This window comes from Artibeus jamaicensis, unplaced genomic scaffold (assembly GCF_021234435.1).
Source record: "Artibeus jamaicensis isolate MK-2021 breed Jamaican fruit bat unplaced genomic scaffold, CSHL_Jam_final contig_457, whole genome shotgun sequence".
Taxonomy (NCBI): Eukaryota; Metazoa; Chordata; class Mammalia; order Chiroptera; family Phyllostomidae; genus Artibeus; species Artibeus jamaicensis.
Genome location: NW_026521840.1, coordinates 1,130,987 through 1,153,193, shown reverse-complemented (window position 1 = coordinate 1,153,193; position 22,207 = coordinate 1,130,987). Strand labels below are relative to the sequence as shown.

Here is a 22,207-nt window from a genome sequence, read left to right as displayed (position 1 = left end):
CTTCTCAAGTACCCCCTACTGGGGACCTGGCCCACAACCCAGGCATGTGCCCTGACTGGGAATCAAACCAGAGACCCTTTGGATGTCAGGCCAGCACTCAATCCACTGAGCCACACCAGCCAGGGCCAATTTCTACTTCTTCATCCCTTTGCCTTTTTCACCCAGCTCCCCAGCCCCTCCCTTGTTTAGAGTATCTAGCATGGAATCATACCCAGCTTGCTTCTCTTTTCTGCCATGTTCATGACCAAGGATAGAATTAATCAGAGCCATCCAAGGTACAGAATGCCAAAGTTAAACTTTGCCTCCTTTGTCATTAAGACCTACCTTAGAGCCCTGGCTGGTGTAGCTCAGTGGTTTGAGCACGGGCCTGTGAACCAGACAATCGCGATTTGATTACCAGTCCAGGCACATGCCTGGGTTGCAGGCCAGTTCCCAGCAGGGGACACGTGAGAGGCAACCATACATTGATATTTCTCTCCTTCTCTCCTTCCCTTCCCCTCTAAAGATAAATAAGTAAAATCTTAAAAAAAAAAAAAAAAGACCTATCTTAGGGAAGCAAGTAGGAAAAGATTTCCCAAGAAGTAGGCACTGGGAAAAGTGGAAGAGGCTAAGGGGCAACAAGTTTGTCCCTTACCTGGTCAAACAACTGCTTGCCAGTGGTGTTGGGCTGGATGGCAAACTCCAGCTCTGCGTCCATGGTGGTCACACGCACATTGATCTAAGATGAGATCAAAGGAAGCAAGTTAATTGTCTGGCTCTGTGCTCAGCAGAATCTGGGACAAGTGGCTCTGCTCAATCACAGAAGATAGAACTAGGATCCTAAGAACCTGAGCAACTTAGATATTGGTGGCATGAAAGGAGAATATTGGAGTGAACAAACAATAACCCAGCCTCTGCTTCCAACCAGTTTACTACTGAAGATAAAAAATACAGCAACAGAGCAATGCTTACCAAGGGGCAAACAAAATGAATAGAAATCAGCTTACTATCAAGAGGAAGAAAAGTACTGACTATACTTCTTCCAGGAAGCCTTCTCCACCTACCCCAGCCAGCCCCAAGCCCACAGTGTTCTGTCTCCACCCCTGATTTACAGCCTGGATTATCTGTAGCACTGGTCTTTGGAAAGCCAATTTAAGAACAGGATGAAAAACACTGGGTTCCAAGCCTGGTACTATAATTGGCACTATCTACAACCTTGGATGAGTCATTCCTTCCCTGAACCTTAGTTCCCCTAATCTGTTTAAGAGGAGGAATGGGGATATGGGGGTTAATTACGCTAGGTGATAACTAAGCACCATTTTGGTACTGATGTCTACAGTTCTGTATACTAACTTCCATTATTAACGTTTCTTGTATTTATGCCTCTTTGGCCTCCTTAGGCACTAGAGAGGAAAGAAACTTCAGCAGAAGTAGGTTGGATATCACTGAAGTGCTACCAAAGCCAAGTCAGCAGAGGAAAAAGGAGCAAAGAGAGATTTTTTTAAAAGCAGGTAGCCAGACACAGGATTTCATAGGCACTAACAAAAGTATCCTCTATTTTTATGAATAGATCTCCTAGCCCAAGTCAATTATAGCTGAAATTTCTTTAGTATAGATTTGTTCCTTTGGCTGAAAACTTGGTAGTTTCCATGTGATAACAGTAGTAATAGTAACAATAAACAGTAGCTTTCATACATGGAGTCTTACTACTCAGTATGCGCCACCCAATTTAATATCAATACTCACCCTGTGAAGTAGAGGGTATCATCTCTACAGTGAGGGTGAAGAAGTAGGTATCCGTGTAAAGTCACATCACTAGTAAGTGGAGAACACTTGATGTGAATTTACATCTAAGACCAAACCTCAAATTTAAACCAATATGGTAAATACTTCTTACATCAAAAGTGTAAAATGTCTTCCGTTAAAATAAATCAGCCCTGACCTATATGGCTCAATAGGTTCAAAGTCATTCTGCAAAACAAAAGATTGCCAGTTCGAGTCCCAGTCAGGGCACATGGCTGGGTTGCTGCTTTGGTCCCCAGCTGGGATGCATACAAGAGGCAACCAATCAATGTTTCTCTCTCATATAGATATTTCTCTCCCTCTCTTTCTCTGTCTCTTACCTCTTCACTAAAAATAAAGTCTTTTTTTAAAAAAAGAAATCAAAGTTTTTAAATTGTTGGCATTTTACTTAAATAATCTATATGGTACAGATACAAGATGACTTCTTAAATGATCATATAAAATATTTATGAACAGCATTCCATGCCCAGGAAACATACCTCAGTAATATTAAGTGAGGAAGAGTAAGCAACAAGATCCTATGAGCTTAATTTTGTAAAAACTATGCATAGGGAGAATCACATCCAAGTGTGTTTGTTAGGCTTAGTTTTGGGGTGGTGATCTTACAACTGTATTTTCTATTTTTCTAGGATGTTCACATACTACCTATACTACTGGGGGGGGAGACTAAGAATAGGATTGTCAAATATGAAAATCCCCATGGAATGGGTAAAACATTAAGCCTTATCAGTCTTTGACACCTCTGGGCCTTTCCTGAGCACAGGGGTCAGTTAGCGGGGAAGAGGAGGCCAGACAGCCATTTTGCTAGCTAAACAATTCTGATGAGGACCAGGCCTGGGGAACAACTTTGTAAATAAATCTCACCAGGGAGCCAGGGAGGAAATCTATTTCAGGATTGACAATGGGACAGGAAAAGCCCTGAAGGCAGGAACAAGTAAGGCAAGTACCCCAGTGGGAGGCAGTGGGCAAGGTTAGCTACCTAGACTTGGTGTTACTGGATTTCAACAGATATCTAATTCTTCACCCTCACTGTGGATTGGCTTTCAGCCAATCCAATGACCTCCATAGAACAAGGCCTCATAAAGCTGGGAGAATGAGGCTCAGTGGGCTGGAATTTGGCCACAACATCCAGCCCCAAATCACCCACCCTTGAGTTGGGTCAGGAGAGACTTCAAAACACCAATGACTGAGGGAATAGGAAAATGTGGAAAAGGGACAGTGAGTCTTTTAGTACCTTGGACTTCATTCCTACCTCAAGGTTTCTGTCTTACTTAGAGTTACCACTCCAATACCCAAGACTCAGTGGATACACACAAGATGTTGACTAAATAAATAGTACTAAACAAGGGGATATAAGAGACAGATATAGCATAGCACACAGATTCAAAAGTGGTAACATTTTACATCTTGTGCCATGGACCCTTCTGGGAAGTCTGGTGCAATCTATGGATCTCTCCTCAGAATATTTAAAATGCATGAAATAAAGTAGATAAAAAGAAGCCAGTTATATTGAAATAGTTATCAAAATTTAATATGTACTTCTTTATTATAATTTTAAATAATTATCTAACACTGGGTCTTATTAGTTATCACCACCTTAATTTCAACATTGTGTTGAGCATAAATAATATTCTGAGATATCTATATTAACTAAATTGTGATATAAAAGTACCTTTGACTTCCACTGGTGACAAAGTCCCAGATATTGCCAGTACTACTTCCTTTTTTTAAGTATATTCATAATTGGAAAAGGGGTTAAATGTCAGTAAGGGTGAAAACCAATATGTAATTTTCCTCCATTCAATTGTATCCTTCAGACTTCTAATTAAATCTATGGATCCCATGGAGGTCCAAGGACTCCAGGTTAAGGAGATTCCTATAAATTTCAGTTTACCAAATATTAATGGAACACTGTGTTTAAGGAACTATGATTAGAATAGAGTTATAGGACCAATCCCTGACCACAAGGCACTTTGAGTAACAGAAAATTGTACAAAGGAGAGACATCCTGCCCTGGCTGATGTGGCTCAGTGGATTGAGTGTGGCCCTACACACCAGAAGGTTGCTGGTTCAATTCCCCACTGGGGCACATGCCTGGGTTGCAGGCCAGGTCACACAAAGGGCAACCAATTTCTCTTACACAGCAATATTTTTCCCCTTTCTCTCTCCTTCCCTTCCCCTCTTTCTAAAAATAAAATAAATAAAATCCTTTTTTTAAAATAAGAGAGACATCCTGAGAAGTGTCATAGTAGAACAGAAAAAGCCTTCTGTGAAAATGAAACAAAAACACAGTTTAGCCTGACTGGTGTAGCTCAGTGGATTGAGCATGGACTGCAAACCAAAGGGTCGCTGGTTCAATTGCCAGTCAGGGCACATGCCTAGGTTGCAGGCCAAGTCCCAGTGGGGGCCATGTGAAAGGCAACCACACATTGATATTTCTCTCTCTCTTTCTCCCTCCCTTCCCCTCTCTAAAAATAAATAAATAAAATCTTTTTTAAAAAAACCACACAGTTCAGTGGTATTTGCACTGGTCTCTAAGGATAAGCTGGATTTTGAAAAAGGGAGTCTGTGGGAATAGGGGTAAGAGCACTCCAATGTCCTAGGTAGAGAGATGTATGATGGCCCATAAGGGACAGCAATGAAGCAAGCATGCAAGCCTACTCCAGGGTGAATGAGGCCAGCAAAGTGAAGAGTGGGCAAGAAGCTGAGTAAGTAGAGAGCCTTGAAAACTATGCTAGAAAGCTTGGCTTTAATCCTGTCAGCGGTGGACAGCCAGCTTGGAGGTCTTGAGAAGGGTGGGGCAGAATATAAATAGGGCTTTTTGGAAGAATGTACCCAGGGAGGAAACTGAGGAAAGGGATGGGATTCCAGGGCCACATTCCACAGCCTAGGAGTTCCCTTTAATTCACATTATTAGAAAAAATGTTCAAACATTGTCAAGCACAGGTTATGTCAATTTAGCATCTTTGGGGCTTAGGCCACAGGCCCAAATATTGAATTCAAATATTTATTACAGAAAAGGGATTAAGAAGTACAAATTGGCAGTTATAAAACAGTCACAGGGATGTAAAGTACAACACGAGAAATAATGTGGATAATACTGTAATAACTGTATTGTAATAGTTGTATGAATGGTGTCAGGTGGGTACTAGACTTACTGGGGAGTTTACCTGAAAGTTACATTAATGTCTAACCACTATGCAGTAAACCTGAAACTAATATAATACTGAAAGTCAACTGTAATTGAAAAATAAGTAAATAATAATAAAAAGAAATGCATCTTAACTAAATCAGTTACTGCAGAAGCACCCAGCCTAGGTTAGTCATAAACATGTCAGAGAGTCTAGTGTTGTCCACATGTCCTCCCTCAGAACAAGGGCTCTTCTAAAGTTCTCAGCAGAGAACTAATTCTGAAGATGTCCAGCTGAAACCAAGCTGGAATCTACTTCCCCAGAATCCCTGCTTAGGGTTTCTGCCATTCCACTGTGGCTGCTTCTCCTGGGAGGACAGTGTGAGGTTTCTTGAATTTCACTGTGGAGACAAATAATCTCACATTAAAAAAAAAATAGAAAGAGGGCCAGTGGATTGAGTGCCAGCCTGCAAACCAAAGAATTGCTGGTTCAATTCCTAGTCTAGGACACATGCCTGGGTTGCAGGCCAGGTCCCCAGTAGAGGGTGCTCGAGAAGCAACCACACATTGATGTTTCCCTCTCTCTCTCTCTCTGCCTTCCCCTCTCTAAAAATAAATAAAATCTTTAAAAATAAAAAAGTAGAAAGAAAAGCAACACAAAGGGACTTCTATTCTTGCCGCCATTTAACTCAGAAGAAAATGTGAGTCATGAGGTCAGGGTCACACATCTGTGCTCCTCATTTTCTGTGTGTTGGAGGTAGAGAGGAATAAGATGATAACATACCTGAAACCTGAAGGTGACAGATAGAGCAGAAGTCTTGATCAAAGAAGATATCTTGGTCTCCCTTAGACTAATCTGGGACCCAAGTGTGTAAAATAAGCTGCAAGCCACACAGGGCCCACTAGATTCTCACCCTACTGCAGAGGAATCAAACTCATTTTCACCAGGGGCCACATCAGCCTCACAGTTGCCATCAAAGGGCCAAGTGTAATTTTAGGACTGTATAAATGTAACTACTCCTTAACTGTTAGGGAGTTTAAATTATATTCAGCCTTTTGAAGGCAACTATGAGGCTAATGTGACCCCTGGTGAAAATAAGTTCGACACTCCTGCCCTAGTGGGTACCTACTAACCTTTTGGACCCAGCCTATGCAATCTTAAGCAGGAGTAATCTAGTTTGGGAGACAAAAGCCTGAAAATAAAGGCTCTGGAGTCAGAAGTTTTAAGCAGCCCCTCAGCTTGTTTAGGAGTGGAGGAGCTAGACTGGGTGGGGCAGCATTTCAAGATGATTCCCATCACAAAACTTAATCCCTGCCTAAGCCTGCCCCAGAAGACTTAGATACAGACAGAGTTAGTGTAAAGACTGTCTCTGGAGAAGATTAAGGGTTTAAGGAACAAAAAATAAAGTTGGGGTGTGGCCATGGGGCTGTCACCCTCCCAAACACACTTAGCCCTCCTACCCCCAACCCAAGAACAATAAATCCACTGTTATTTATTAAACAATTGAACAAAGACACTTCCCACACCAAGCCCTTCGCTGGACTAACAAGTCCATCACAGTGATCTGCCATCCAAAATTCTCAACAAACTGGGATCTTTTCTGCGTCCCCAGTTGTCTGGCCTAAGAAACAAAAATAACAAGGGCCCTGGCTGGTGTGGCTAAGCGGGTTGAGCACTGTCCCACAAACCAAAAGGTTGCTGGTTTGATTCCTGCTTGGGGCACATGCCTGGGATGTGGGCCAGGTCCCTGGTTGGAGGTGTGCTGGAGGCAACCAATCAATATTTGTCTGTCACATTGATGTTTCTCTCCCTTTTTCTCCCTCCCTTCCCCCCTTTGTAAAAATAAATTAAAAAAATTAAAAAACCCAAGCCAGACGCAACCTTTTCCTTGACCTCACAGCTGGGGTACTTTGGGTCATGGGCCTGGGCAGCTTCAAATAGTGGACCCTCTCTTTGCCTAGAGCTAGAAACACCCAGGTGAGCAATAGCCAGGCCACAGTGAGAAGATGAGGGCAATGTGTTCCCTCTGAATAATGTGTTGCTCCTGAACATCAGGATGACTCTTTCCTGGAGAGGAGTTTGGGTGAGAAAGAGATGAAAGCAGAGAGAGCTGAATAATCACAAGTAACTTGCCTGAAGCACAGACCTATAAGTCAGAGAGAATTGGCATTACTGGTGCCACTTTATGGGTGAAGAAATTGAAGTACATACAGGCAGTTGACATAAGAATGGAAATGAACACTTACTGAATACCAACTATGTGCCAAGCCTCATCACCCACTGTCTCACTTAACATCACTGAAGCCACATTTACTCAACCAGCAAATAGTGAATATGGGTTTTCTGGACATTCCTGGAGCTCTTTTCATGACTCCACCCACTCTATGGCCATGCTGATTTCACTGCTGTCTTCAGACACCACCTTGGCAACTAATTTGGCCAAGGTTCAAACACTTTGACACAGGACCCCGGGCACATCTGGGAAGCACTGCTTGGGAAGGCCAACTCATCAAAGTAGAGCTTATGAGTCAGTCAGTTGAGCCTGAGCTAAATGACCTCACCCCCAATCTGCCACCTCCCCAAACTCTATTAGGGCCCGCCCACTCTGGGCTTTCAGTGGAGCTACTGGTATGGAGAAAGCAAAGGTACGTAGGGAAGGGGGAACAGAGGTCGGACAAGCCCTACTAGGGCAATCCCAAAACTTCAGTCTCTTCCTTGGACAGAGAGTAGTCACCACAGTGTTATCCAAACTGCCTACCCCAATTACTTAGGCTGCAGCACCCACCATTTCCTGCTACCAGGACTGGGGTGAGAGCCGAGCAGGGCCTGGTCTGTCTTGCCTCTTGGGATGACAGCACTGCTTCAAGCAGCTATTTTCCATAAGGAGGAAAACAAGGGTTGCTTTGAATCTCTAGTCTAGGAGACATTCTCTTCCCCTCCCTCTCCTCCTCCTCCACTGACTCACTCAATTCTCGGCAACTCAGCCTCTTCCTTTTGACTTGGAAGTGGTACCTGGAATAACATTCCTGTGCTGACCTCTTCCTACCAATTTCCAAACCGTTAAACTAGCAAGACCTGCCTGGGGTTAACCCTTCCTAGGCCTGTGCCTTTGCTCAGTAGTTTCTAGAAAAGAGAACCACACCCAACCCAGCATACACTCATACCTTAACGGGTCAGCAATATCTTCAACCACTCCAACTGCTGCAAAAGGGTATGGGAGACAAGGGCCCCCTTTCACTTAGTTGTGCCCTCTAAAAACTCTCCAAGAACCATTTCAACTGTCAAACAATGGTGTTGGACACTGCTACTCCTCTTGTTAGCACATATTTAAGGGAGTAACCCCAAACATAACTAACCCATCTTAGTAATAATAACATAACTATGTTGTCACTATGGGAAAAGAGCTCACAGTAGAAGCCAAAGCTGAAAAGCTCAGAAATAGTGAGATTACGCTAGCAACCTGTACCTTCCCCAGTAACCCAGCCTTAACTGCATAGCCTTTTGCTCAATCTCAGGCCAAGGTAAGACCCCCCCCCCCTCTTCTCCACATGAAGGTCAAAAAGGAAAATAGCTCTTCGCCATTTGTGTCTTACTCTATGACTTACTTTCAAAATCAGCTCAGCCAAACCATACCCCAGGAACAAACAACATCCACTCCCCTACTTCCCACCTCAGCTCATCTTTTCATCCTAGCTATGAGGGCTGCCCCACCACCTCCTTAGCAACTCATTGCTTCTCTTTACACTTCTTAAAAGGTTTTAATCCACTCATCCTAGACTCTCATCTGGCTCCTCCAGAATAATAATAGCCTTCTGAATTTCTCATCCCTATTTTCCAAGAGAATAAAGAGTCCAGAATCCCACACTGTCAGATCTAAAAGGAGCTTCATAGATCATGATTCAAACTCTGCAATATACTGCAAAGGAAACTAAGGTTCAGAGGATAGGCACTAGCCTAAGGTCACACAGCTGCTAGGCAATATGAGAACAGAAATGAAAGACTTGGCCCTTGATTGATTGTCCTATTTAATAAACCATAGAATCACCCTCGAACTTACAGCTTGCTTCCATTAAAAACTCAAAGCTAACCGTGCTTGAAAATTTATTTCTCAATAAAGTGCAGCCCCAACTTTCAGGCTCTGAGACATTCATCACCATCTATTCTAGGGAGACTAAACCTTTTACAACAACATAGAAAGAAACTCAAAGATCTTTTGTTTATAGGACCACTTCTTTTGCCAAAACTTAGGTAGCAACTGATCTGGAATGTCCCTGGTAGCACGCATAGCTGAGACCCAAGCTGGAGGTTAGGGAAGGCAGGAACAGATAGGGAGGAGAGGGGAGCACAGCAAGGAAAGAGGCAGGGAATCTGGGGAACAGATTTATATCCAGGTAGCCAAGAACAACAGATTCTTCAATTCCCATAAAAACTTGAAACTGCTGAAATTAAAGGGAAGAGTCATCATTAAAGTAAATCTCCCAAACGGGTTAAACCTCTCAGGGGCCACACCCAGCTGGGTATCAGTCTCTCAAATCAGTTTCCTGATTGACCCAGCTTCCTGACTGCAAGTTTCACAGGAGGTACTTGTAGACTGGAAACAGAACATTTATAACTTGCCTGAAGATGCCTGTTCTGCCTAGAGCACCAGAAGAGGGCTCTATTCTCTCTGGTCAATAACACATTCCAGAAACCTCCAGCATCACAACTCTGAAGCACACTGGAGTTGATTGGAGCCTCAGCTAAGGTTCCATCCACTGTTCATGAGATCTCTGCCCTGTGATGTGCTCCTGGGTGTTAAAATCACTGAAGCCATGATCAGTCAAGTATGCTGGGCAGGGGAAGGTTCCCACACCAAGTCAAGAAGCTCTGTTTCCAACCCAAGAGATAGGCTAAAGCCAGATTCCTGCCAACCTTGCAGGTCAGCCAACAGCCAAATTCAGTATCTGAGAGACCCACAAAATCGGAGTTCTCATACCAGAAATACTGATGTCTGCTCTTTGAGGAGCAAAACATGGCATAGTAGAAAGTCTTTGGAGCCTCTTTGACCTTCCTCTTTCTGAAACTCAGTTTCCTAATTTATAAAATGGGTCTAATAATATCAACCTTACAACAGGGTTATTGGGAAATTTAAGTTAAAATAATAGACATGAAGATACTTGGCCAATCATCAGTAGAATGTGATGGTTACTAGTCCCTCCTTTTTCAGCCTTATTATTACAAATATTCTACCTCTCAGGAATGATTTAAAACAAAAACCTGTTCAGCTGCAGAGGAGACTAAGGGCTTCCCAAGAAGACCTCCAGAGAGTCCTTCTGGCATAAAGTGCTCTTTCACTTTGAAAACAAATTCTAAAATGTGATTGGGATTCTAGTTGATTAGACCATGTGAAACCTGATCCTCTTTGCGCTACCTCACCATTTTCTCCAATCATGTCTTACCAATATACACAAGTCCCCACCCCCTCAACACAACCTACCAGGACCTCCAAACTCCTTCAGCTGGTATCCAAAACAATCACAGACTGGGTCTGCAAACTGACTCATCAGATTCACCTGGGTAAATTTTTAAACTACAGATCCCCAGCCTCGCCCACAGAGATTCTGATTTATTATATGAGAAGCAGAGCTCAGGCATCAGAAGTTGAAAGCTTCAGATAAATCTAAGTCCCAGCTAGATTTGGGAACGTCTGGAACAGAATACAGCTCCATGAACCAACTAGCCACTCATGGGCTGGTATTCACATAGGTAAAGGGATGCTTGTAAGAAGGGAAACACAGAAAGTAGAGAGCAACTGTGGAGACATCTGAGCTGCTGAGCCTGGGGAAACAGCTGTCCAAAATTGAACACAGTCAGCCTGCACAGAAAATCAGGGATGCAATCAGTACTGCTATGTTCCCCAAACCCCTCTGCAACTGGTCTCCCTATTTGTAAAGTAGGGCAAGGAGGCAAGGATTATCCTTGTTGCTCCCTACCTAGTATCATCACTCCTTCCACCACAGATATTTACTGTGCCATAAAGCAATGTGTCTGTTGTAGGAGAAAACTGAAAACCTTAGTGCAAGGTCCAGCTTCACTAATAACAAGCCATGATCTCTTGACCTTCCCAACTATAAAATGGGCGTAATGATGCCAACTTGGTGGAATGTTATGCAGTGCCAATGCAGTGTTTCCCAAATTTAACAATCATTTGGGGCATTAGTTTAAAAATCCAGATTCTTAAACCTCACTCTAAAGACACTAAAACAGGGTTTCCAGGGGAAGAGAGCTTGGGAACTAGTAGTTTTGCCCCAAATGATTCTTATCCTGTGGGAAGTTTAAAGAAACATCACCTGGCACAGATGCTGTTTAGATGAGATAAGGACCAGAGGTCTGGTTCTGAAAGGCTTTCTGGCCCAGAGATCCTCATTACAAGGACCTCAAGATTAGGACCCAGCAAAGTGGACTCTGCAAGCAGCAGAGGGAGGAGAAGACTTTAAATGACACTCTCCCTTTCTTGCATACTCTAGGAATTTAGGGAAGAGAAAAGGCATGGTGAGAGGGTCCTGCATTTGTGTACAGATGTGAGCAAGCTGGGATGGAAGGTGAATATGGGAATCTATAGCTGTGATTAACAATGGTGCACTGGAATGAGCTCATAATGGAGCTGATCACGTGCATCTCTTCACAACTCCTCCTTCAAAGATGTATTGGCAGCTTGAAATCAACCATGTTGGGGGTATTTACACCACAGAAATCAATCAGTAAACAGGATAAATCATGGTTTCACCAGAGAGTGTTGATTTTAAATATTTACTAGTACATGAAATGCATGTGCAGTAAGCATCCTTAAGCCCATTTTACAGGTGAGAAAACTCAGTCTCAATAAATGAAAGCAACTGCATGACCTTGGTTGGCCAAGAGCCACATCTGCCCGACCAGCAACAAATCCCTGGCTCTCTGTATCAGCTCTCCATGGGAGTAGAAAGCCCCTCTTCTCAAGGAAAAAGTGTTGACCCAAAAGGCTCCTCCATCAATTAAAGGCAAAACAAAGGCACCTGGTATGCCTGGTGTACCACCAAGGAAAGCTGAGGCTAAAGAACCCTGAACTGAAACATGAAGGCAATATCCGCACCAGACGAGAGAGCCTGGAGGGGCAGGGAATGGTTTAGAAAGCCCCAGTGGAAACCAAAGCACGTTTTTAAGGTCTCTTCACAAATACTGACAGATTTCAGGCTCTGGAGGAAAACCCTGGGACACTCCATGTCCTAGGTCTCTTGAAGCCTTAGTTTCCCTACAAGTAAAATAAGAGTAAATAAATATGAGGACAACCTTAGCTTTAATTATAGTAAAGGATGTAGGCTGGAACTAGAATATGTATTAAATGTTTGATAAATTTTCATTCCTTTCTCTTGCAACCTCATTATCCAACCCAAATGCCCCCATGGCCTCTGCCTTACCCTTATAGAATAATAATCCTAGCCTCATGTGCACTGTTCTTTACAGTTTAAAAGGCATTTGTACACATGCATTGTTTTACCAGATTGAACTCTGGATGAAAGGCAAGGCAGAGAAGCTCCATTTTATAGAAGGGACAGATAGAGGCTTAATGAGGTAAACATCAAATTGTTCAAGTGTGAAGGAGACAAGACTAGAACCCAGGTCTCCTCAGCTACCAGTACACTGTTACTGTTCCAAATTTTCCTTATTAGGGTTACAAGAAGATCCTTCCAAAGGCTTGGCTATTATTTATCTTATTCAAGAAATCTAGTGGCCTCTGACTTCTAGTTCTGTTTCAGAGTGCTACCAGAACAGCTCTCCTTGGGATAGGAGATCAAGGTAGCACAGGGCAGAGGTAGTCTTTTTTGTAGTGGAAGATGCCACACCATTAGGTGGGAGCAACAAACCAAGGAATTTGTTCTGAGTCTGGTCTCAGTAACCCATGTCAGAGTGCCCCCAGGTGTACTGTCTTGCTCAGTGGTTCTCAATTTTGTTACTTTTCCAGCATCTTCCTGCCTCTTCACTCTCCTGAACCAAAAATTGCATGGCACTTCAAAATATGGAGTATATAAAAGTAAAATTGTTCTGGTTGAAGGCAGACTGCAGCTCCCCCACATAGCTCAGCCAAATCCAGTTTGCAAATCACTGGACTAGCAGCTTGGTGGAAGGGGGAAGATCCAGGTCTAACTTTCCAGAATTCTACTCATCTTAATTCTGCCACTGATTCCTTATAGGGCTTAAAGAACTCTCCAGACCACTGATTCCCCATCTGTAATCTAAGGTGGTGGAACCAGTCATCTTCTAAAGGCCTTTTCAGCATTGTGATTCTAGAAAAATGTATCTGGTAATCCCCATGGTAAAGAACTGTAAAGAGAGACCAAGAAAAGCAAAGTCCCTAAACCCCAGAGAGCCTCTCAGCCTCTAGTGACTGAACTGAACTCTTTAGGCAGTTCCTCAAGTACTGGGTAAATGGCGTCTGGGCGGGTGGGCAGACAGGCAGGAAGGCGGGCGCCACACCCTCCCTTGCACAGGAAGCTAGCTACATCCTCTTTTCCCCACCCCAGGCAGAACATCTCCAAAGGTCCCCAGCAGAAGTAGTGGGGGCAGGGAAAAGAAGAGGATGGGGCCTAAAAGGAAACTGAACATGCAAATCACCTCAGTGTGCTAAGAAGCCATCTGGGGGGAAGGGAATGACTAGGGCCCTGGGAAAGAGTCACACCACAGCCTCATTCTCTACTGGGTCCCAGCTCCCAGGACAAAACCTATCCAAAACTGCCTATGGCTTCAGAAGTCACAAGGCATAGGCTGGTACACTGGGCAACCTGGGCGCACCCACTCCTTGCACTGAGTTTCTTCAGCCTGAAGAGCTGGACCTCATTCACAAGTATTTACAGTTCTTTCTCAGGGTAAGAACACAGACATGCTGCAGGTGGGTGGGTGTACACATGAGTGAACACTAGAAAATAGAGGGGCTCTTCATGTCTCTCAGAGCCAAGGAGACAAGCACCAACTCACATGGTCACACCACCAGCCCACTTTCCCGCACCCACCCCCATACCCTGTGACTGGGGCCCAGCCTTCCCCACATCCTGTTCTCAGAGAACACGTGACTGCCTGGGGAAAGATATTGTCATTTACCACACTTCCCCTCCCTAAAGGAGGCTTTGGTTGGCTGGGGAGGGGGCTGGCGTTCTCTGCCTGATTAGGCTGAATAATTTGCAGTAAATCTCCTAGTTTCACAGACAAGGACAGGAAGGTGACCAGTTAACACTGACAGCACCTTCCACAATCAGAGGATCCATGCATAGAGACAGAGGGTGATGGTCCAAAGTACTTCCGGAAAAATGAATTTTCTGGAAAAACACAAATTGGCAACTTCTCCTACATTTGAAAACTAGAAGACAACATGCCAATACTCTTCCTTGATTAATGAAGGAGGAGATGCAAAAATACGATAAATTTATTTTTAAAAAAGGTTCCCAGCGCTGGCAGGGTGGTTCAGTTGGTTGTAGTGTCATCCTGTATACCAAAAGGTTGTGAGTTCAATACCCAGTCAGGGCATATACCTAGGTTGCAGGTTCAATCCCTGACTGGGGCACATACTGGAAGCCTGTTTCTCTATCACATTTCTCTCTCTTTCTCTCTCTCTCCCCTTCCTCTCTCTCTCTTCCCCCCTCCCCTCCTCCTTCTCTTCTTGTCTCTCTAAAATCAATAAAAATATATTCTTGGGTGAGGATAAAAAAACCAAAGCAAAAAAAAGGTTCTCAAACATCACAAGTCACACTACATATGGTTTTTAGATGCCAATGTCAGCATTTCTGCTAAAGCAGTGTGATTTGCAGAGTTCTGATAGACCTGCAGTGGCTTTGGCTACTCAGAAAAAGTAAATTATTTTAGACCCAAATGAACAGCTCCCCCAACAAACTCAGAGGAAGGGATGGTGAGGTGGTGGTACCACAGCCTGAACCCACACATTGTTCAATTTCCCTTTACTCCTCTCTGACTAGCTGACGCTCTGCCTCTCCCCTTGTCTTCCCTTCCCAAACTATAAGCAGCAAAAATGTGGCTGAACATTCATCTGAATTATCAGGGAGGGCCTCCTCAGTTATCCAGGGTGAGAAGTCAGAAGGCAGATGTCATTCCACAGCATTGCCTCACTAAGTGCAGATGTTCAATGCAGCATGATACTTGGCTAGGCTTGTATAGAGGGCCTTGGCTAACCACCCTGGAAATAGGATGACCCCAGTCCCACTGAGCCTGGTGCTTCCCCATACATAACCCTGCAGTGTAATCTAACTTTTGCCCCAACAAGGAACAAGGTTTATTACATAGGCTTTAACAAAATACCGACTCTCAGCATCTGCCTTGCCTTATATCTACCCTAAGAATCTCTGTTTATAGCTACTAGCTCAGTCTTCATTTTTCTAGAAGAAAACTTTCCTAGAAACAGAGGTATAGAGAGCCCAAATAATGCCCTTGAACTCCTGTGGATCTATGATTATTTTGCAAAAGTCCTGGTGTGGGGCAGTAAGAGAAGAGGGACACGACATCTAGCTTATTAGATTCGGTCCCTACTTAAGTTACTATAACTTATCTAAAAAATGGATTTATATTTTTTGAGTTGTTGATGAAGCCACATTTTGCCCTTCCAGCCACAAACTCAGCTACCAATTTACTGAGACTAGCAAAAATTGTTTAACCTATCCAGCCAACAATACTAGGGTTTTTAGCACCCCTACCACATAAACACAATCTTCGTACCCCCTAATGCTGAGGTGAGTATGCATGAAAGCACTCACCCCACACACACACATACACATATCAGATAGCAGCAGGAAAGAAGCACACCAAATCTCTACAGAAATTACTCAGCGGCCTCCCTAATGGCCCAGGCAATAGACCTTGCTTCATAATCCAAAGCAAGCCCTACAACTTTACCTACAATTCTAGTAAGACCTAGAAAAGCAAACCAGGACACCTCTTACCTACCTCAGGTGTTTTAGAAAGTACCCACATCCCTGATACAGTCACATATAAATATGCACACATGCTGGTTCATATACCACCAAGTTATCAGACATACAGTATAGAGCAGGCCTTGAGAGGATTGCTTATAGATGTGCATGTGTAAAAAGCAAGTGAGTGAGTATATGAAAATATTTTTGTTTACAGGCAGCAAACAAGCAGACCAATGAATGGGGTATTAACCATTCCATACAGCGAGGGTTGTGATAGAAGTAATCAGAGGGAACTGTGGAAACATAAAGGGGGACCCAGGCCAAAATGGAAAAGGTAAGAAGATGGAAGGTTTCTAGAGGAAGAACTGACCTGAAGGATAAATAAGATTGTCACAGGACATGGTGTTCAGGGAAGAGAAATAGCATGTACAAAGACACAGAGGCAAGAAAAAAATTATGCCCTCTAAATGCCACAGGGAAATATACTGTACTTGAAAACTTTACCAAAGGCACAAACTTAAAAACAAGGCCTTTTTTGCCAGCTCCCTGAGCCTTTTCCCAGAGTCTATCAGAAAAGAATAAATTTTGAAACCTTTCTGCCACCACGATATGAGGCACTACCTCAGCAGATATGAGGAAGAGGTGTGTCACAGACAAGAGATAGAAACCCCTGAAGACAAAGACAGACAAGGTGGTCTACTGTACAAAATATAGGTAGGAAGCTGGCTGTTTTGCACAGCCCCACCAAGGCATCAGCTTAACTTAATGAGCATTCCCTACCCTAGCACCCACAAACCTTGAGGAAACCACTCTCCAGACCTCAAGGGAATCTACTACAACCTACTTCTAGTCCATATGGAAAACCTATCTACCCTACAGATAGACCTGGAAGGGTGACCTGACTAATAGCCCCATGCACCCATACCCCACCACACACACACAAAGAGGAAGTGAAAGCTACCAGCACAACAAGGGCTTGGGGTGGGTCTCAGCCAGTGCTGCCTGGCTTCTGCAAAGAGGCGTGGACCCACTAATTTCACAAACTGTTTTGCCCTCTTGAGTAAAGGTTCCTCTAATCATTTTCTCCTCTGCACATCCTCTATTCTTCATACCCAATAACCGTCCTGTCTAACCTGGGTCTTGTATACCTCTTGTACTTTTTCCCATTCCCTTATCCTGAAACTTTCAAGGCTCCCTAGAGCTGTGGTTCCTATACACAAAGCAAAAGACACACCCACACAGATTCTCAGACTGTTTGTCCCCAACTAACTGCAGTGAAAGGCACACTGGAGTTTGCTACAAATTATGCCCATCATGGCCATCAATCACTGTTTCAAATATTATTTTCCTCATCTATTAAAACAATCATACAGAGATATTGCAGCATAGGAAGCACACTTACAAAATAGAGGCAAAGCCTAACTAGGGTCCTAAAATTCTTTGATCTCAAATATTTACAGAGGGAAAAACATGATGAAAGAAACTAAGAGAAATGGGGCATTTATCAAGCACCTTCAATAAGCCAGGCACCCTTCTAGGTATACATTCACAATTAAAAGCTTGTATCTCTTTCATAAATCCTGAGGAAGTCGGTATCATTATTATACCCATTTTAAAGATGGAAAACTAAGGTTCAGAAAAGTTACATGTTCCTCCCAAGGTCATGAAGCTATAAATAATGCTATAAATAATGTTTCAAAATTATTTTACCTAACTTGCCTACTTCATTTATCTAATGGCTACTGTCCTCCTTTGTCTCAAATCATCTTGAACAATGCTGACCAGGCTCAAACCCAAAATAGTCACAGGAAAAGCTAAGGCAACTCTACTTGGCACACTCACCATTAATTGCCACCTTAAAAACTTTTAAGCTAACCACACTCACTGACTAGCCACAAATATACTTCAGTCCTTAGGGTCAGAAACATTTGTGCATATTCAACAAGTCTTCTGCACTGTTGGGGTTAGAGAGAGGTATCAGGCTTTGTGGACATTAAGGAAGGGGAGAGGAGGGACACCCCTGAGGAATGCCGTTTATCCCCTTGTGCTCTGGTTATCCCTGGTCAGAAAGCTTAGTGGTGGAGTCTCCCAGGCCTAGTAGCCTGGATTTGGATGGCCATCTAGAATTCTAGGTATGTTTGGGGAAGGCATTGCAAAAAGGAGAAAAGAATGCATTCCGGGGCAGATCTCACGCAACTCCTCCTAATCCCTGACCTTTCCAGGAGAGTGACTCAGCCTTGGCACCACACTCTCTCCATTCCAGTATTCCCAAAGACTTGGCGTGAATGGGCATGGGTACCCAAAAAGGCATGTACCCACATAAACACATAACTGCTAACACAGTGTGCCCCACCCCCACCAACACTGAGTGTAAGGGCTACAGATTGAGCTGGGAATGGCTCCCTGTCTGGGTAAGCTTAGCATAGAGCTACACTGTTGTATCACCCCCCCATCCCAAAACTCCAAAAATACCCAGGATTCCTTGTGTTTAGGCATGGTCTCACAAGAACACAAAGGAGGCACCTTTTCAAAACAGCCAAGTTTGATTTTAGGAGGCTCAGCAAAGCTAGGGATGAAGCGTCGGGGAAGGAACAGGAACAGCTAGGCCCAACTCCGGAATCCCCTGGTGAGTACAGCTTTGGACAGTTGTGTTTTTGTTTTCAAATCTCCCTAATTACTATCAACAGCAGCTGCACACTTATCAGATTTGGGGCCATCTGCGATGAAAAAATAAATCTTACATAGGAGGTGTGAGCTTGAGGAAAGCATCATCTATGGGGCTCTTTTCACTCTAAGGATACAATTCTAATTTAACCCCCCCTCCCCCCGTGACTATGATTCCAAGTATACATGAGAAGGAGACAGAGTAGTTTGGTTACTTAATGACCAACATGGAAGGGGATGGCGACAAGCAGCACAATCATAAATCAGGATTCACAGGTCTAAATCTGTGTCTGGGTCAGAAAAGAGATAAGTATAAAGGAGTCATGAGTTTATAAGAAATTGGTGTACAATACATTGGGAGTGTAAAGGCTACCAGGGGTTGAACTGTTTCCATGTGCCACATATGATCTCTGTTGCATATTCCTCTTTTTACTTTTTAAACAATGTTTTTTTTTTAAATGTGACTTCAACACCAAATGGTGGATAATATCGATGCTGCAGGAGGACCCAGAAGCCTGATAGGTCCTAGAATTGGGGCTGCTGTGCCTTCTATGGAGGATTCAGCAGCAGCATCTCGGCCGAGGTTTGGGCCAGGCCAAGGATGCAGAGTTCACAGAGGCACTACAAGGAGTGGATCATCATCACCAAACTGGGCCTCTTGGTCAAAGACATGACTATCAAGTCTCTGGGAGAAATCTCTCTCTTCTCCTTCCCAGTCCATCAAGGAACCAGAGATCATTGACTTTTTTTCCTGGAGACACTGAAAATTATGCCGGTATAAACCCATGCTGGCCAGAGGTCCTAGTTCAAGGCATTTGTCATCATCAAGGGACTACAATGGACATGTCCATCTGGGTTTTACTGCCATCCATGCAGCCATCATCTGGCCAAGCTCTCTATTTTCCCTGTGTAGCAAGACTATCATGTGAACAAGACCAGTAAGGCCCACAAGATCAGTAAGACCCTTGCAAGGTGACCAGGCACTGTGGTTCTGTGTTGGTATACCTCATCCCTGCCCCCAGGGGCACTGGCATCATCTCAGCCCCTGTGCCCAAGAAGCTGCTGCTGATGGCCAGTATCAAAGACTGCTACACCTTGGCCAGGGGCTACACTGCCACCCTGGGCAACTTCCTCCAGGCCACCTTTGATGATATCTGTAAGACCTACAACTATCTCACCCCCAACCTCTGGAAAGAGGCTGTGTTCAACAAGTCTCCCTATCAGGAATTCCCTAACCATCTTGTAAAGACCCACACCAGGGTTTGTGTGCAGAGGACCCAGGCTCCAGCTGTAGCCACCACATAATTTTATACAAGAAAAATAGAATGAATTAAGCCTGTTTTTAAAATACCATATGATCTCACCTATAAGTGGAATTTCATCAACAAAACAAACATGTGAGCAAAATATAACCAGAGACATTGAAATACAGAACAAACTGACAGTAACCAAAGGGGAGGAGGGAAGGAATAATGGGGGAAAAGGGGGAAGGGTTATCAAGGAACATGTATAAAGGACACATGGACAAAGCCAAAGGGGGTAGGGTAGGATTAAGGGTGGGAGGCAGGGAGGGATGACACAGGGGGGTGTAGTGGGAGGAAAATGGAGACAAATGTACTTGAACAACAATAAAAATTTTTCTAAATGAATGAATAAAAATGTGAAACTTATTCTTACAATACATACAAAAACAGGTCTAAGCAAGCAAATTTGCCAATTGCTAGACTAGACCAACTATTTTCAGGCTAGTAACTCCACCCACAACCTGCATGGCCACAAACCCAGATTAATAGCTCTCTTCACATCCTACTTTCCACAGAAAATGAGCAGCAAGGGTCTTATCTGAAAGTTAGCCAGATAACTGGCCCACATAATAACACACAGTAGCTTCTTCCTACTTAAGTAAAGGCATTGGGGAGGGGTGGTGAAGTAAGTAATAAGCTTAGATCACTAGCCATCTTCCACAAAGGCTCCTTCACATACCAGAAAGGCTCTGTGCCAAGTTGATCCCCCTCAATAGTAGGCCCCAGGCCAGGGGCTGAGCCATACAGAGCCTGGCTGGCCCTTAGGCCTCTGGTTCCAATCTCTGGCCTTGGAGAGCAAGAGGTATACATTAAGAAGAAAAAAGTCACCCTGGCTGGTGTAGCTCAGTAGATTGAGCACGGGCCTGCAAACCAAAAGATCGTGGTTCGATTCCCCATCAGGGCACATGCCTGGGTTGCAGGCTAGTTCCCAGCAGGGGACAGTTCCCAGCAGGGGATGCACCAGAAGCAACCATACATTGATATCTCTCCTTCTCTCCTTCCCTTCCCTTCTAAATATAAATAAATAAACTTTTTTTAAAAAAAGAAGAAGAAAGTAAAAAGGAAACTATCCTAACTGGCCTATCAAGGGTTCAGAAAATAAAGGGATGGACATAAGTTGTTTGTTTCCCCCCATCCCCTTAGAAAAAGTTTGGAGAACAAAAGGAAATTGAGTTAGAGAAGCCAAACTCAGTGGTTGGGATTGCTAAGAATGAAATTCATGCCAATCACAAAGTTCCAAGGTTAAAGGCCTCCATTAATAGCCAATACTACACACAAGCCTTTCTTTCCTTTTAAATACCTCTAGGATTCTCAGGGTCCAGTTAGTACTTCTCTCACAATTTAGGTGGTAAGAAAAAAAAAACTCTCAGGAGTGCCCACTTTCTAACTTTCCACACCGTACCCCTGATCCTCATACTTGCTGTTCTTGTAAAGAACGAAAACAAGAAAACCATGTACATGTGAAAGCATGCATACCCTAAAAGTCAACCACTACCTAAGAACTATGGGCTTCTGGATACAAGGTGTGCCATAGATGGCCAATGCTCAGGAGTAGCCCTTTCCTCCCCATTAGCTTCCGGATTCCTCCCCCAAGAGGTAGAGGACTTCTAGGGAATCTGGTCTGACTCAAGGGAGGATACAGGAGAAGAAATGCCTTCAAAGCAATTCAGCAGCTACTAAGCACCTGCAAACTGTGGGGCAGGGTACTGGGCACTGAGAATACAGAGATTATGACAAGCCCTACTTCAAGGGGTTCCCCACCTAGTAGTGAAAAGATGTAATCATTGGATCCCTCAAAATGCAGTGTGTGCTATATGTACCCTAAAACTCCCCATCACCTTTCTTCCCAAATGAAAATTTCCTTTGTAATCTGGTAAGAGAAAAAAGAAACAAGATGTCCTCCTGGTGCTGCCTGGTTCTCCACATCAAACATGTTCTTGGACCTCTGGAAGAGTTTGGAACGAAGTCCTCTTTGCTACCATACAAGGAGCTTATTTTCTAATTGGGATGTCACATATAAAACAGTGGAAAAATAATCAAAAACTATACCATGATATGGTGCCAGAGCTTGTGGGAGAGCTGGTGCACTCCAAAAAGTGTAAAAGCAGTAGGTGCTGGGGTCTAGTCAAGTGTAAAGGCCATTCAGCTGAAGCAGAAAGCAGTGAATGAGCAGTCTTCACTTTCCAAGCATATTGCCTTGAATATAAGGCAGGGTCCCAGCCCAGCACTTCATACAGACCAGAGGAATGCCATCACCAGGTCCTTGGGCTCTTACTCACCAACTAACTGTAATGTTCCCAGTAACTGAGTAATGCCCACAGCATTACTCACTTCCCATCTTGTTCTATCCCCCTCCCACCACCATTGGTCTGCACATGCCCAGACAGTGAAT

The 22,207-nt window shown here is 43.8% G+C and overlaps 1 protein-coding gene across 1 annotated transcript in view; it reads right to left on the bottom strand.

Moving 5' to 3' along the window:
- MSN (moesin) overlaps positions 1–22,207 on the bottom strand; it is a 68,220-nt gene that overhangs the window by 26,429 nt on the left and 19,584 nt on the right. The window contains exon 2 of the mRNA XM_037135153.2: positions 635–718. Within this exon, the coding sequence (XP_036991048.1) occupies positions 635–718 (84 nt within the window). The remainder of the gene's footprint in view (positions 1–634; positions 719–22,207) is intronic.